Source organism: Typopeltis vanoorti, chromosome 7 (genome assembly GCF_054136105.1).
Source record: "Typopeltis vanoorti isolate ZY-2024b chromosome 7, IOZ_Tvanoo_1.0, whole genome shotgun sequence".
NCBI lineage: Eukaryota > Metazoa > Arthropoda > Arachnida > Uropygi > Thelyphonidae > Typopeltis > Typopeltis vanoorti.
This window is the reverse complement of record NC_143555.1, coordinates 64,959,028-64,977,355: the sequence shown is the minus strand read 5'-3', so window position 1 is coordinate 64,977,355 and position 18,328 is coordinate 64,959,028. Positions and strand designations below refer to the sequence as shown.

The window sequence follows — 18,328 nt, the reverse complement described above, 5'->3', positions numbered from 1 at the left end:
ACTTGTTTTATGCTGAGGGTTAACGTTTTCGTCATTCAGCCGACATTTCCCTCTTATCTTTTTTTTTTTTTTTTTGCTATTGCTAACAATCTCGGTAAAGAACAGAGTACATTAAACCCCTTCCCAACACTGTACACGGCTCAAAAATAACGAACATACGAGGCACATCCCAATTACGACATCCACAGACTGATTTAAAGTCATTCATTGTTATCACGAATACTGAGTACGGAATATGTACGGCATACACGTGCAGGTACGCCAAAGTATTGGATTGTTTAAGTGCTCGAGTTCCCCTTCTGTCTACTATCGCGTTGTGCTGACCATTCTAACATACCAATCCCCCCTCGGTCGTCAGGGCTGTGGCGCCGAAAGTCTCCCCACATAGACAGTCAACTTGTATGCTGTCACGATTTAAAACATCGAGATTGGCAGCTACTTCAGAGGGACAATTTATTTGAAAGTATGTTCGATAGAGAGAGAGAGAGACAGACGGAGAAAGTATTGCTTTATACCCTTTTGTTAAGCATTTATAATTTAGTGATTACCAACTGTCACTTTCCATACCATGTAACATAGCAGCACTATTTTTTTTTTTTTTGTAAAGAGTTAATCTTTATATTACGACAGCATTTCATCATTCCCTTATACTCAATTTATATCTTTCAATATATTATGACGAGAAATATACTGCATAAGTGATCAATGATAAATATTACTACTACCAGAAATAATTTACAGCGTTGGAATCTGCTTACCTGACAGAGGTGGTGGACCGACAAGACCCAGCAGATTCCTTGCATTCCTCGGCGCAATTCACCTCCGACCTGGACAATCTTTTAGGATCCGATGCCGAATAGTGCCCTTTAGATTCTTTGAACATGTGCCGTCTTTCTTCTTTTCCGACACCCCATTCGACACTCATGTAATCCTGATCACCTTGGACACAGGTCTCATAACCAGAGTCTTTTGTCAACTTCCTCAGCGACCTCTGCTGGCGAGAGAGATGGCGGGGCAACAGAGCGGTGGAGTCCAAATTGACTAACTGCTGAGAACGTCCGTGGGGCGAAACTATGACCTTTGAACCTGCCAGCCTGCCCACATCCCAATCGCTGTCTCCATAATCGCAAAGGGATCGTGCATGTCGGCGACCTTCCGTCGGTACAGATGCTAGACTCCTGCGTTCACGCGCCAGATTTCTCTGGGATCCCCAGTCACGGCCGAGGTCCTTGTTGAGCTTCCCTTTCCTTTCGCTCTGGTACTGAGGGGATGTCCGATGCGGAAGAACAGACGAAGAAGTCTTCTGACTGCTCTTGGACTTGCTGTACCTCAGTGAATGGCGAAGTGAAGTCGCCTTTTGCCATAGAGTCTCCTTACTGCCGCTGACCTTCTGACCAGGAGTAGCGCTACTTTGGTCATTGACGCTCCTATGTAAAAGAGAGAGGGAGAAAGAAAGAAAAAAAAATCAGTGAGAGTTATGGCAACGTGACATGGTAACAAAACGCGCGCGCGCGCAGCTTCACATTCCTGAGAATCATTTGCTCATTACTAAGAGCATGCCATCAAAATAATTTTACTCGTGGCTATAACTGTCTGACAAAATTCCTTTCTTAACCTATATGGACTATCACCACAGCGCATCCTCTCGCACTATCTCCTCCTTCGCTCAAATTCAACAGTATGTTAAAAAAAGGGCAAACATTTGAAAGGGTCTCCTCACATTTTAACGGTCCCTGCAGATTTATTGGCACATAAAAAATCTAAATCACTCCACGGAATAAAAAACAAGATTTTCCCGTCTCCAATGGCACTCAATCACAGTCAAGTATCTTGTCTTCTGAATCCATTAAACCTTAATGTCCATATAAAATGTTCCTAGTCCTACTTTTTTTTTTTTAATTTGATAACAGTCAGAATCTTATATCCAAGTAAAAATCGTTATCTAAAAATAAAGAAAGGGAGGTTTTGGAACCGCTATTAAGTTGAAAGAAATCTGAAAGCTACTTATAGCAAAAGAAAAAAAAATGGACGGGGGAAGGGGAAGGCTACCAAATAGACGTTTTAAATAAAACTATTATTCTTGTTGTCCAAATATGCAACATTAGAATATGAAGCTGATCAAATCATCTACCAAAGATTCAATGAAACCACAATGATACTCCCGAAACGTGACCACAGACTATTATTTAAAAATAAAAATACAATGCTTGATCAACAAACGGGTGAGGGCTCAGAGATCCCACCTCCCTCATCCAATAAACCAGAGCAAAAATTATTTTGTGAATTTTTGTTAATCAACAAAAAAATGAAGATAATGTTTTGTGTTATGATGCAAATTGAAAAAGCGAAATAAATTGCTCTGAATAAGAAACTGAAGAAATGTTGCTTCAGTGTCTTATGCACAGCAGATTATCGTTTCTATTTATATTAAATGAAATATTTAATATAAAGAAAACATTCAAATTAGAACATTTGTTTTTAATATAATTAAAAACAATAAATATTAAAAGAAAATGAACATTTGTTAATCGTCAAATTTTGAACTGAACTGGATTAAGTTCAACTTTGGATGCAAATCTCTGTTGGATGACGTTCAAACCTAGCCGAAGACAGGTTTGAACGTCATTTTTTTTGATGACCTTGTGAGCCGAGTGAATAGTTTCCGCTCTTTATTCAACAGGCTGGAAATTGAAATCCGGCTTTTCCTGGATGTTTGTGAAAGTCTCTAAGTGCTAGGTGATTTTATACGCCTGCTGTGCGACAACCCTACGTACTGGAAGCCTGAAAAAAGACTTGAAAAAGTTCCATGTTTGATCTCTAAAGCAGGATTCTAGGAATATCCAATCTTTAATCCATTCACAGTACTAATGTAATATAGGTATACAAGTTTTCTTCAGTCAGACTATCATTAAGGAAAATACACTGTTTGGAAAAAAGTCACCAGACACCATAGAGTGCGAGGAACAAATAGCAATGGCACGCGTCCACCTTAATAAGATGTAGGACCTCTTTTCAGTGCAATGACTGCAGCAATCCTACGGAGCATTCTTTACAGGCGTACGATAGCGATCAATGGGAATTTTGGACCATTCTTGCTGTAGGCATGAAATGAGATCCTGGATTTTGTGAGGCAGACGGCCTTTGACTTCACCCGACATCCCACACATGTTCAATAGGGTTGAGTCAGGGCTCTGTGGAAGCTAGTCAAGTGTGGTGACGTGCATGTCCACAAACCACGCAGTTACAACAGCCTTATGACGCAACTTGCTGAAAGAGATAATGGTCAGTTCTGTAGAAACGCCACAAAGTAGGACGCACTGCATTGTCCAGAATGTTCAGATATCTCTCGGAGTTCAATGTTCGTGGCCAATTCAGAAAAAAAAACAGGGCAATACCATCACACCGCCACCTCTGAATTTCATAGATAGGGTTATGCATTCTGGTATGCACCTGATGACCTGGAATGGTCCAATTTTTCAACAATTTGCCGAACAGATAGGCCTGCAACATGGCATCCTATCACAATCCCTCTTTCAAACTCCGTCAGTTCTCTTCTCGCAGCCACTTCACCAGGACACAGTTCCACTGACTTGGGAGCATCATATTCTCCATATTTATATACAGGCTACAAATACCTGACTCGTTACATGGCAAGATGCACCTTGTCTATAGGAATACCCACTGACTTCTTTCCAAGCCGTGTAAAAATACTGGCATTCTTTTATGGAAGCCCAATACAATTGTAGAATCAAAACAAAACGTATACAAACACGTAACTCGTTACGTGGCACAATGCCTTGCCAACAGGGACGCTCATTGACTTCTTTCCAAGCAGTGTAAAAACACAGGCATTATTTTATGAAAGCCCAGTACAATTGTAGAATCAAAACAAAACGACACCTAGGATTTTATTATTATAATATTTGGAAAGCTGTTTTAACCTAAGAATGATACTTACACTGATGAAACAAAATAACTGATATATATATATATATATATATCAGTATTTTGTTTTGAATTTTCTACTATCCGTGCATAACAGGCAAATTTTATGTTGAAGAGGTGCTCATCCTCCTCAAGAGTTTAAACCATTCTCCTGCTCCTTCAATATACACTGAGTTAGCTTTACATTAGGAACATCCCCAATTTACATATTCGGCACGATAACGAAGTACCACATGATATCACGTGCGGCTACCATAAATGGGCAAACCTATCCTCTGTATGTAATCAGTAAAAATTTGCCAGTAATTGGGAAATATGGCGACATAAGCCAATTTGAACGCGGGCAGATAGTTGGGGCTCAGAGGGAAGGTGCCAGTATTTCAGAAACAGCCGCACTTGTTGGTTGCTCCCGCTATTGTATCAAGGGTGTATCAGGACTAGATTAACCATGAACAGACATCTCCAGCAGAAGGGTTCTCATTGATCAGCCAGCGGTGGTTGATCCTGGAGGTGAGCGTCGGGGGTTACGGCTAGTATCTCAGCAATGACGTACAACAGTCACATATCTCACCGCCAGTACAGCAGTTCGACCTATTTCCATATGGACCACATGGACAGTACCTTGCTTCGCCTGAGTTTCCACAGCCAGACACCAAGGGTACCCATGATAACGGCCAGACATCGCAAACAATGCCTCGCATGGGTCAAGGAACGTCGGTAACGGACCCTCAACAAATGGAAGAAGGTCGTCTGGAGGGATGAGCCCCGTTTCCTGCTGCACCATGCTGATGGCCGGTTTCGCATTTGGCATAAACAGCCCCTGGTTGTACAGTTGAGGTTCAACAGGCTGGTGAAGGTGGTGTTATGGTCTGAGATGTTTTTTTGCTTGCACGCTCTAGGTCCGTTGGTTATCATCCCACAAACACCGAATGGTGAACCCTGCAGGGACCTGTTTGCCGACCATCTTCATTCATATCTTCAACAGGTCTACCACGACCACAGTGCCATCTTTCAACAGGACGATGCACCTTGTCATCGGGCTCGTACAGCTATGGGTGGTTGGAGGAACATGGCAACGAAATCGCCACATTGTCTTGTCCCAACGCATTATTAGGTGGGTGTTCCTAAGGCAAAGAAAATCCAGTGTATCTTACTTTAGCAATAATGATTTAGTCACACAATTAAATCATTATTCAGCCAGTCATACTGAACGAATTTGGCAAATCTACTTAACATAAGGATGTATTACCATCCCAATTTCCCCTTAATTATATATACTACTACTAATTATGTGGATTTTTTTAAGGATAAACTTTATTACCTTGCAACCTAAGTGCTGTATGAATAAACACATCTGCAGCGCCTTCTGAATGGTTGAGATGAAAGTAATCTGCAATATTCTGTTATTAATGAATAAATGTGAAATATTTCCCACTAAGTTGGCATCTGTTTCGCTAGATATATGGAATAATTTTGCTAAATTAATAACTTATTCATGGATGAATTTCGTCACGTCATACATTTCTATCTGAATACATATGATTTCTGAGAATGTCAATTACTCGAACAAACATTTCTGCCGTCAATATAAAATTCCTGACTGTAACGCCCTCTAACGTCCTGCTATTGTCATGTTCCCTTTAAGAGTTTGAGTAATGAGTCACTACAGTTTTATTTCAGCCATTCCTTTCAAAGCCGTCGGGTCAATGCCACTGAACGTGACCCTACAGAGAGGGCCGCATGCAGGAGGGGGAAATTAGCCTAGGCTGTCGAAACATTGTAGATACCAGACAACTACAGCAGCACCAACAAAAAAAAAAAGGAGCAAATAAAATCGAGTGAGCCAACGTAGTACATGTTTAAGCACTGTGGAAGTAGAACTTTCCGTCCACACCCTTGGAATTGAATAATCGAAGGCGTAGTGAAGTAGGAGGGAGGAATGTGTACAGAAAGAGTAAACACTGCAATATACGACCTCCACGTCTTGTATATGAATAATAAACCGGATCTAAACCTTTGGATTTATTTCGTTGATTAGTGGTAACCTTTGAACGCAGCGTTCGACGAGCACCGCCCTTATTTCATTCCTCTCCTCTCTAAATCGTCAATATGACAGCCGAATACCAACTAATATCATCAACCAAACAGAAAGGAAGGCTATATGTGCGCGCATTTCCGTGCCGGAAATACACACACACTGCCTAGCTGTTGGAGTGCTTACATGTCTTTCAAGAATACTTCATGTATGATTGCATACCACTGTTCAATGGCCTTCGCACAAGTTAATACAGCACATATCGGCAGTGGAGAAATCTCCCAGCCACTAATACTCCACCCTAGAAGCTACAAGTCGCGAAAACAGAAGGCATTTGACCTCGAGTTAGGCCTCAAGCAACTGTACTGTTGAGTGGCGACATCTATGAACGAAAGTTTTCTACGCTACCAATGTTTTTAACGTAAAATATTAAGAATGCAGGTGGTCAGTTTTATTTAGTTTATTTTAATTAATAGTCTTATTTTATTAAAATTATCAAAAAGATTACCGTTAATATTTAAATCATAACTGCAATAAGATTTTTAAAATATCCAGTATATATCAATTTGTATGAAAGATTTATGAATTATCCATAATAATTCAAATATTCTTAATTTACAAAAGAGATATATTCTGTTATCATATAGCGAGTAGCTGCAAGCTTTGATCGGTTCCAAAACATACATAGCTCATATTATTCTCACCACTGTCTAAAATAGGCATCTTCATCAGTATGACGCCAGTTCCTAAGGCATTTGTATATGTATCTCCTCCCCCCCCCCTACACACACACACAAACGCAAATAATAGAAATATTGTATGCTTGTCCGTATACAAGGAAGTGATAGAAGTATTAAATATTCATTTACCACTGATGATAAATTAACGTGCGCTGGTCATTTTAAAAGTAGGTGATTAAAAAAGGATCCCTACTATCGAAAACATTCATTTCGTGCTAGGGCTATTTGGAATTATGCCGAAGTAACTAGGGCTATGTCGCCAGTATATGTCTCTATTGCGTACATTTTTTTTTTTTTTTAGAGTTAGATATTGTTTAATTGTAAGCTTCATATTCTCGTACAAAATTTTGACAATCATATGTGTAACCTAAGAGCAACAGCTCGCCTAGGTTACGATATGCAAAGTTACAAAAAGTATTGTAATGCATTATCATTATCATTTCATACCAATATGAAACACCAATCATTTATACAATTATTTTCAACAGAGATTGCTCATTTCTGTGTGAAAATAAATATTCTTTCATTCGAGTTTTGTTCATTCGAGTTTTTTTATTTGTTTGGGTTAGTTTTTTCATTTCTTATTGTTAAAGGTAGTGCGTTGAATATTTTTTGAACTGAATAAGTATAACGTTTGTGTATTGCTTCTTTATTAGCTTTAGGAACTATATTTTTAGGCCCTTATGTCTACTAAGGAAAGCATCTTGTCTGACATGTACGTATTCGTTATCGTTTCTCATGAATAGCAGTACCCTATAAGCGTATAAATATCTAAGGGATAGTATGTTTATAGGAGGGAACAGAAACTCAGGTCAGGTCTAGTGTCGGCATGACAGAAGGGTTCCCCATTGTCGTAGGGCTACACCAAGGGTCAGTTCTGAGCCCCTACCTCTTTGACCTAGTCATGGATGTACTAGTGGAGGATGTCAAGAAAGAGGCACCATGGAGCATGCTGTTTGCCGACGACATTGTTCTATGCGAATCATCCCGAGAGAAGCTTGAAAATACCCTGGAAGAGTGAAGAAAGGTATTGGAGGAGAGAGGCATGAAAATTAACCGGGAGAAGACTGAATATGTGTCAACGGGGAGTGACGAGGATATGATCATACGACTTCAGGGTGAAAGGCTAATTTCAGGGAAGAAATTCAAGTACCTTGGGTCGGTCGTCGAGAGGAATGGTGACCTGGATGAGGAAATACAGCATCGAATAACATGCGGCTGGATGAACTGGAGGAAGATGAGCGGGGGTCCTGTGCGACAAGAGAGTGAGTTGTAAGAGGAAAGGAAAGCTGTATAAGATGGTGGTGAGGCCGGCGATACTTCATGGCGCGGAGACGTGGCCTATAACAAAGGCACAGGAGAGGAAGATGGAGGTAGCGGAGATGCGGATGTTGAGATGGATGAGTGGTGTGACAAAGAAGGACAGGATAAGGAATGACTACATCAGAGGGACGGTTAAGGTGGGACCAATTGGCAAGAAGATACAAGAAAGTAGGCTGAGGTGGTTTGGACATGTTGAGAGGAAGGGTGAGGGGTACGTTGACGTTGGTAAACGAGTGGGGTATATGGAGTTGGAAGGAAGGAGAAAAAGAGGCAGGTGGAGGGATAAGGTGACAGAGGATCTTAGGGGAGAAAGGATGGAGTCCGAAGGACGTCCTGGACCAGAGAACTTGAAAGAGGAAGGTTAAAGATCGGTGCGCCGACCCCGTTTAACATGGGATAAGGCATAGTGAAAGAAGTATGTTTAGTATGGTGTATTTATTATACATTGCAGTATCACTGTATTTGTTTCTAGTTAAGATTTGAATTACTTTATTCTGATTCGAAACTATAGGCTTCAGCGTAGTGCGATAGATCCCTCCCCAACTTAATATACCATATTGTAGTGTGCTTTGAATCCAAATAGAATATAATATTTTTAACATATTTAAATTTAAGAATCTATTTAAGAGTAAAGCCTGTTTAACATAATCCTTGCTTTATTCACGACATCAGTAATATGCGGTTTCCAGCTTAAATTACCATCAATTTTTAATCCCAAGTTATTTATTGCATTGACTTTTTCTATTCCTTACAGTTTAAATTTGTCCTGCAATTCCAACCATACGAAATTAATTGTGCAGTAAAGTTCATTTTGTGTGTTGTATTTCGCAAATTAAAATTTACACATTTAGTTTTTGAGACATCCAGACTGAGTTTATTTGACTGGAACCAATTAATTACTTTTAAAAGATCTGTTTAGTTTACGATTGCAATAATCATTGATATAAATATTAAATAAAATTTGTCCTAAGACAGATCCTCGTGGTACACAACAATCTACTGTTTTGGAGCTGCTATAGCTGTTGTTCATTTTTACAATTTGTGATCTGGCATTTCAGTAATTTTTGAACCAATTTAAGGCAGTACCTCGTATTCCTATGACTTCTATTTTTTTTTTAATTAAAATTTCACGTGATACGGTGTCAAAAGCTTTGCGTATATCTAAAAATACTGCTGATGTTAGTTTATGTTCATCTAGGGAATGAACATTCTTTGTGAAGTTCAGTTTAGCACATGTTCTGTGCTAAACTTTTGCCTGAACCTAAATTGATTCTTTGAAAATAAGTTGTTTTTGTCCAAACTTCATGAGTCTAAATTTTTACCAATTTCTCTAATATTTTCGATAAGACTGGTAGAAGGAAGATTGTTCTGTAATTTTTCCAATTTATTTTTGTTTTTCTTTCTGTAAATCTGTACAGGTAGGACCTTCTTAAAATCCGATGGAAACATGACTGTCATCAGTGATATGTTAAAAATGTACATTAGGGGTTCCATAATGTACATTTTGGCACTGTTTCACAATGCTAGTGTTAATACTATCGTATCCTATAGTTTTGGCTGTTTTTAGGCTAGCTAGAACAATTTTGATTTCGTTTTCACATGTGGGGAAAAGATATATGGAATGGTCAATTCTCTTGGAAGTGCAATTCTAAGGGGTGGTTTTAGATTTTTTCAGAATGCTTTCGCTGACCGTGGCAAAGTGATTATTGAATTCTTCCCTATTTATATTAAGAAAATACACTAAAATGTATAAGAATAATTCGAGACAACAATAAAAATATGCATTTTGAAATACATACTGCTGTTGTTATTAATAGTGAAAAACCTAGGGTCATTTTTTTTCTTTTGCTTATGGCAAACTGTGGACTGTTTACTCCTATTTGTTATGATATTTAGGATTTGTATTGTTTTACCTAATTCTGTTACCATAAAGGGACCCAAAACTGAGATGATGCAACCAACTTTCGTGATCCCAACTTACCAAATCTTATTAAAAGGAATCCAGCCAGAGCGGAGTTTATGCAAGGATTACACAAACCAGACTACACAAACCACTCAAATCAAATTGGTGTTGGTTATGCATTTTATTCATCATATTGCTAAATCTAATTTTTTTAATGGACAGTAGGGAAAAAATTGTCTTGTCTTAAGCTTTTTCAGAACCATTTAAGTTCTTTAGCTGTGGACTTCACAACCGCGACTGTCTCGAGGATAAGATGGTTGGCCCCATGCCTCCCTGTGAGTGTCCTATGTCTCTAGATGCGTGTGTTCACGGGACCGGTTTTCCTGTTCTGGGGAACGAAAAACCCGAGTTTCCGGATGAACCCCCCCTACCTCCGTATGAGACCAGCTAACTCACCTTTAGTCGAAAGAGACCAAATAAAGGTTCCTCACGTCATGGACGGGAATCGAAAACTCTTTCCGACCAAAGGACTTCGTCTATACCAACTGAGCCACGAAGGCTCTAGGAAAAATATTATGGACATCAAATGTTTTAAGGATAAATGTTTACTAGAACCTAAATTCCTATGCAGAACAAATCCGAACAATATTTAGTTTATTATTAATAGGCGCGTTTCGTAAAACGCGAATGTAAGCACATAACTCCAGTGAATGGAATTTAATCAAATACAGTGTATGATATTTAAAATCTCAACTAAATTTAATATAATAGGAGCACTTTTATCGGAAAAATTATGCGAAATTATACAAAACGTTAATAAAAATACATTGTCTATGATAGATAGGACAAAAAAAAAATTTCAAGTTTGTGGCTTATGATTCGAAAATCCGGTTATCCAGCATACAGGGAAAAAAATATATATATACACACATACCAGTAAAACAGGCGGACTGATTTCATAAATTCAAGTTCAAAAACTAATAATCTGTGCACAAATACTAAAAATTACATTTAAGATTCTTCTTTTTTACAGAACTCTGACTTACTTCACGAAGAGGAACGGTGTCTGTTTAATATGAATAACGTACCACCATAAATTCATGAATGTTGCAGGAGGGTGCGTAATATAACTAAGATGCCACCATAAATAATTCGTGACATGAAGACGCAATACAAATGCCTTTTTTTTTTTTCCCCGTTAACTATAATACTGCAACTTCGGAAACTATCTTAAGCAACTGTAAAACGTATCTAATTAGGTCTGTCATTCGATTCTCTGTCTAATATAAAAGGAATAATCGTACTAATAGTACTTTCTCAGATAATCTTAAGTGGTAATAGAGTTCTTAAAAATATGATCCTCCCCCCCCCCCCGCCCCTCAAATATAGTTTCTTGATGTTTGTTTATATATATATATATCATAAGCTTGATGTCTAAATACTTAAATAAGCATAAAAGAGGGGAAATTGTAGAGAAGGAAAACACGTTTGCAATTAAAGTATAATAGAGCTTTTATTCTAATTTCCTGATAACTCTCCCGCCAGTGCCAAAAATCTAGCCTAAATTTATTCCAGAGAAGAGGAATTTATTAATATGTATTGTGGAATTTACATAGGAATTGGACGAGGGAAAATTAAATGAACATCTTTATCTGCCTATCTAATTCTGTGCACCTAAGGTTAAATATGCACATTGATTTACTGGGATCAAAGCATAAATGATGTCCCGCGTTATCAAACAAAATCACTTAGATCTTCCAATAATAATTCTAAGTGCGCTGTAAATTCCAAGCTTAATAATCTCTGTAAAGTTTCACCCTACATCCTCAGGAGGTAGGTTTTGAAAAAAATTCAAATCATTATAATTTTTAGCAGTAAACTCCTAATTTCAGAGGAATTAAAAAAACGCACGTAAATTAATGATTTCCGCCTAAAATATCACAAAGCATTCACTTATGGGGAATTTCTTATCTCATGAACATAACATGTTATTTAAGTGTATCATCAAAATATAAAGTATTCCTTCCCATCCTAATTATAACTTGCTATTCGGTTCAGGGAGTGGACACTTTTACGTTCAAGAGAATTGTTTTTGTTTTTATCCCAATTTTCCATCCACTTTTTTAGTCCATAAGAAAATGTTCCTTCTTCGTACTGTCCGCCTTCAGTCCGAAGGACAAAAACATAATAACATTCCACACTTATCCTTACCTTTTTCTAAATAATAATAATAAAATAAAAAAAAAAACCTCCTCTAATACACTCCACTAATTGCCTTCCAACATGTTATTTCAAAACCCGGTCAAAGATGAAGGGTTCGTTGTGCGGTCATTGGTGAGGCCCTTCTGTTCGTAAAGCGCTTTTTCTAAGAAGGTAGCTTCGTCTTCTTACCCGTCTTTTCTCTGATGAAAGTTAACTAGGCTGTCTTTAGAACTCCGCCTTCGAAAGTACTGCATATAACGTAAACTGTTGTACATGATGTTGGTAGTGATACCAATATTACCACCTGCCGAACGTGCCAAGTTGATTAGATGAAGACGTATTAAAAGTTTCAAAAAAGGAACCTTTCCATGTGTCCTGGTGAAATAATGACAGCTAAGGAATTCTGCATAATGTCACTATCGCATTTCTTTAGGTTGATTACATTTGTGATCCGCCTCTTTCTCACATGAATCCCGTCCGTATGAGTGGCTACTTCTCACATGACAACTCTGTCGCAGTACCAGCTATGTCCGGGTGGGTGGGGTACATAAGGCAACTGTTTCGTAGGGCTTACAAAAATGCTTTCATTGTTTCATGACATTTCGCTCCATGACACAGGTCGAGGCGAACCCGTTACTCGGGTTACTCAAGAAGTTCACAACGCGTCTTAAGAATTTAGGTCATGTTCTTTAAGCAAAACGAAGACTTGTGTTCTGGGTTGGGTAGAAATCTCAGAGTTTAAATAAAAACCTGGGCGTGAAAAATTTAATAACAACTAAAAGGGATAGCTGAGAAACTAATTTAGCCAAACAGATGTTCGTGTAGCTCTAATGATGGCAGGTGAAGTAATTCACAGCCATGTACAAAAAGGTTGGTGTATCAGTGATTTCTTTGCAATCGTGACATTTTAACATTTTCACAATAGAAAATGTGGCAATAACTAATATAAATGTGATGAAAAACTATATAATAAAGAAATGTTTTTTTCCCCTTTCAGAAAGTGAGCAATGGATCTTCATAGTGTATCATCCTGCCAACTTGAAAAAGTAGTGTAGTTTAGAATGTGTTCCGACCAAGAATTGGAGCTGTTGCTTTCCTATATCACAAAAGGAGGGAAACTGGACATTTAGTTAAGGTGCACTTTCAAATAAGGTAATACCTTGAACTTGAAAGCAAAGTTCAAGGAAAAAGCCAGGAAATCCAAAAATGCTTTTCGCATTACCAGAATTAATGGGGTCACTGATATAAAAAGTAGACATCTACTGAACATCGATAACTTACGAGCAACTGCTGCACCTTCACGAGAAAACAGATCGGCATATTATTCGCAAGTCAGACATCGTGTGAATTTCTAGGATTACTTAAAAATCTAAAATTAAAGAGCGGTAATTTGTTTTTAAAGGACAATGCTTAAATATGTATCGAGATTATAGTGAGTATTTGTTTGAACAGCACTGTAATGCATGATTGGTATGCGAAATTCTGTTATAGCTCATCAGATATGCACAAGAAATTAACGAGTTTCTTCACAGTAATTTTGAAGCGCGAGAAACGGCATTGCCATTTTCAGAAACAAAGGAAATGAGCATTAACTGAATCATCCTTCCCCATCACTCACCCAGGATTAATGTCCTGCACAAGAAAAGATACGTTGACAATTTCCTTTGACATCATCCGTTTCCGCAATTAACTTGGTTTCTGGATAGTGAGGACATCATTAACTCACAATGATACTGAGAAAACTGCGGGAAACACCCTCCCTACAATCCTGACCTCTCAACCCTGGTGATTTTTCCAATTTTTGCAGCTATAAAAAAGAAGACCGTGAAAGTACGACAGTTCACTTCGAAAGAAAGACCAAGTTCAGAGTATGGTCATAGATTTCCAGATGCAACAGTCAAAGTTATCCTACAAGGTTGACTTCATGCTGCTAACTTCGTAGCGGGAAGTGTCTCAACAGACATGGACGTCTGTATAGATAAATACTCGTATATCTTTCATACTTTATTTCAAACTTTGAGCGGTGCTTGGAAAAGCTCACTTATCGAATACAGTCTTCATTAAAAATCGAAATCTTCCTCCTCCTCTATCATGGATTTTAAGCCACGTGGCCTGTTTTGGGTCTCACGCCATCGCTTTCTTGATCTTCCAATTCTTCTTCTATTGATTTTATATCTTTACAGTAATTTTTTTTTAGGTAGTCTGCTATTGGTAAAAAGGTATGCGATGCAGTAATAACAAAGCTATAATAAAGGGGAAAAAAAAAAATCGGCACCTTGAAGACAGGAACCGGTTCGAATTACTGACGCATTTCCTGAGGAACACCCACACCATTAAAAAGGCATACGCGCTGTTAATGGTGTGTGTGTGTGTGTGTGTGTGTGTGTGTTATTCCCTGTATTGCGACAGTAGAGCCTTCCACCCCTGCAGATGAGATTAACTAACTCATTTTAGGCTTAATATTCCTTATGAAGGTTCTCGTGTGCGAGATAACATCGAACTCAGGTCTTTTTCAACCGAATATAAATGTTGCAGATTTCCGACTACGCTACTGATCTTGATAAACTAAAGCCACGGCAACTAATAATAGAAAACATTTATTGGAAACTGTCACAAGACACGACTTACCACTCTTGAACTACCTCAGATTTCAATTAAAAAATTTGATCTTTAGTAAATTTCATTAAAAATTAAAGATGAAACTAAACGTAGTTTACGAATAAAGAATGCGACTGTAGGTTCCAGCACAAATACATTCCTTTAATTTTCTTCGTGTATTGGTTGTTGAAAAATTAGAACTGTATCCCATTATGAACAGAATCTTCAGTAAGTATTTTCAACCTGAAACAAGACACTGCTATAAGCAGATCGAATATGAAGCTGAATCAGAGTAACTGTTGATTACTCTGCATCAACAATTAGATACAGTGTAATCACAACAGTGGAGCAGCGTGTTTTTCGTGATATACTCCCAAAATGAGAGTAATGCAAGTACAGTGCGAAATTAAAGCTCAGTTCGAATAATGTTGGAATATCTCACGAAATCTTAACCGTGTATAGACACAGAAAACACGACAGACAGGTTTTCGAAAACACACTCTGGGAACTGCAGCTTTCAAAGAAAGGAGGGAGGGGAGAAAAGAAGAAAAAAAGGAAGGGAAAAAAATAAAGAAATGCCACTTGTAACTACCACTTCCCAAATAACCCGTTACGAATGATCTGCGCAGACTGATGTCGCCTCTGTAATTGCTTCAAAGAAAAGTTCCTGAAGATTTGCTTTTTTTTTTCTATTACATTAATACCTATTCCTTTGGCTTTCTAACTAAAGATCTTTTTTTTTTTAACCAAAGAAAACTTAAGATAATATCCTTTGGTCTTCAGGGGCAAATAGGAAATGTGAGTGATCCGAAAAGTTGATATCCCATATGATAATCGAGTATCGTATTTATATTATGCACGTTTGAAAATGTCTGTTGCAACTGGAGCAAACAGCTGAAGATAAACAGCTTTCACTATCTGATCAGATGAAATGCTACTTAGAATTGGAGAAAAAAAAAACTTGGACAATAATGAATCTACGCATTCTGTTATAAGGAGGAGGACTTACTTTACCTGAGATGAACTAACTCAATGATAGGTTACAGAAAGTTCTACAATCATGAGAAAATTAGTACTCGGACCTAAATATGGCGAATACTGTTTGTTCAATTCAAGTTCAAGCACATTACTGATATAACTAAATATACTTTTTGAAAAGAAACGTAATTTCAATAGCAAGTGTACGCGGATTGAAGACGAAATTAGAGTTTCAATTACACTAAATGTGGAAAAGAGTAGAAAGGCATGGCATGAGACAATTACCAAAGTCACGTCTCCCTATAGAATTAGTCTATAAATATAAACCTATCAGCAGTGCAGCCTTTTATTCTTAAAGTTCACTGTTAACCTTTCTGGGGAATTTCAGCATTCGTTCTTTAATAAAATTCAGGAGCTGTCGTTTCAGTGGGATCAGCCCAATGACGACCAAACCGTTACTTTAGGATAAGACGCACTTACCACCCACAGAAGGAGACGTGAAAGAAGATAAAACTGTATCAGGATTCCTCTGCTCGCCTGAAAGAAAGAACACACCTAAGGAGGGCGTGACAAAATTCCAGACACCTACTGGTGTTTTATAATTCCCACCCTTCTGGGGAAAATCTTGTGAAAAACTGAAGTTTTTCTACCAGATCAGAAGAAAGAAATACGCTATAATAAAGAAGGTCGTTGCTGAATGATAGAAAAACTAGATGTTGTAATACATAAAAGAAGTTAGGGCAATCACCAATGACGGAATTTATCTCTCCTTCTTTCTTGAATATTTATCCTACAATGTCCGCTTCAGGCTGATTTGGGGAGAGGAAAAAGGGGGAAGAAGGGTTTTAAATTCAGAGTTGAGGGAGATGTTTGCTGCACACCTCAATAACCGCAAGTGGCTTGAGAGAAATGAGTTGTTTATTTGCATTTTCGGATAACAAATGAAAAATGAATACCGAGTGTCCTACCAACTTCATGTTCATTTTCTTAGTAATAAATGAACAAAAAATGATGCAAAGAGAAGCAGAACAAAAATAATAGGCAACAGCAAAAAAAAAAAAAAAAAAAAGCATAAATTAAATAACACGCTGTTAAAAATTTACAGGTGAATAAAATCTGGTTCTCACTATAGGTTAAACAAATATGAAGCTACAGCAGGAAATCTTATCTAGTAAGCTGCCTAAATTCCGGTGCGTGCATGCTTGGTTGGCATTCAGTTGGTTCTTTGTCCTTGCCGGCTACCAAGTACAGTACTGCAGACAAGTGTGGTGCCGCCGCTCGCTAAATCTGTTTTAAAAGGAACCACCGACATCCAACATAAACTTCTCACAACAGTGCAAAACGGCACGGGCGGGGGTGAAAGGACTGTGTGCCAACACACACACACACACACACACACACACACACAGTGGAGTTCAGCTGCCGTTGTTTGCCAGGTAAGGCGAGCCGTGGGCTGAAAAGAACGCGACGTTGACGAGGGCGGTTGGTAACTATAGATGTTCTGCCAGCGGCAAGGTCATCCACTGACCCTGGTCGGACACATTCCAGGAGGAACCTCGGCTCCGGATAATCGCTCGAAGGAGACAAACGGTTGCGATCTGTCGGTTTTATGATCTCTCGTCAGCTGCAGAGTGGGGCCTACTTACACCAGCAGTGCAGTGTGTTGTGCATTTTTTTAAGGCTAAAATCTAGGGTAGTTTGGGAAAAACAAAACCCGGACGTGGGTAGCAACAGACCTAAAGAAATATTGACGCGATGGTACTTTAGAGTGCAGGCCGTTCCTTAAATATCTTTTAAATCTGCTTTTCTCGACATAATTACAACCATATTTTAGTTATTTTTCACGTTGCTTTCATTCTTAGATATTTGTGGAAGGCTGTGCTACATTAATTTTATAGTTTTATATAGGAAATTTCAATGTTAACACATTCCTAAAATAATGCGTCATCAGCATTCAGCCTCCACACGCAGGTGGTAAAGTATAATTAGCAATAATTTCAGGTCACGTGTGATAGAAGAACCTGCCAGCCACAAGCAAATCAACTTCTTTTGGCTGGCCTATAACAAGGTCGCAATTAAAAGTCCTCCGTGCTTATCGCTACCACCTATTTATCATTTCAGTAGACCACGCTGAGCAGACAGAACAAAGCCTCTCTTGCGTTTTGAGTGCAGAATGGGCTCCCTCATAAAAGACAACGGCACTAAATATAAATATTATTATGTAAATTCAGAATCCTACAAGTGGGAAAATAATTAATGGACAGACAGAATTGAATCATAAAAAGATACTGCGTTGGTTCAAACATTGACAACATGATGATCACAGTTTCGCTACTGAAGTAATGATTTCAAAAAAAAAAAAAGAAAAAAGGGGGAAAAAAAAGAAAAGAAAAACAAAAAAGGAGAAAAAATGATAAGTGATACACGTGTCGTCAAGGTCGTTCAGATGAAGGCGATGCCACGAGTCAAGGGCGGTTACCTGGATACGTAACGAAACAGGCAGTATTGCTTCATAAGTTATCAACACTACCTGTTCGACAACGCCCTTTTTGGAGGAAATAATCCATCAGAATGGCCACCCCCTCTTAAGAAAAGGTACGTCAG

At 38.3% G+C, this 18,328-nt stretch overlaps 1 protein-coding gene across 1 annotated transcript in view; it reads right to left on the bottom strand.

The window, feature by feature from the left end:
* The window catches only part of LOC150104736 (uncharacterized), a 252,990-nt gene that overhangs the window by 189,427 nt on the left and 45,235 nt on the right, over positions 1-18,328 (bottom strand). The window contains exons 2-3 of the mRNA XM_090395619.1: positions 12,338-12,523; positions 759-1,427 (exon numbers count right to left, since the gene is read on the bottom strand). Of these exons, the coding sequence (XP_090251745.1) occupies positions 759-1,427; positions 12,338-12,523 (855 nt within the window). The remainder of the gene's footprint in view (positions 1-758; positions 1,428-12,337; positions 12,524-18,328) is intronic.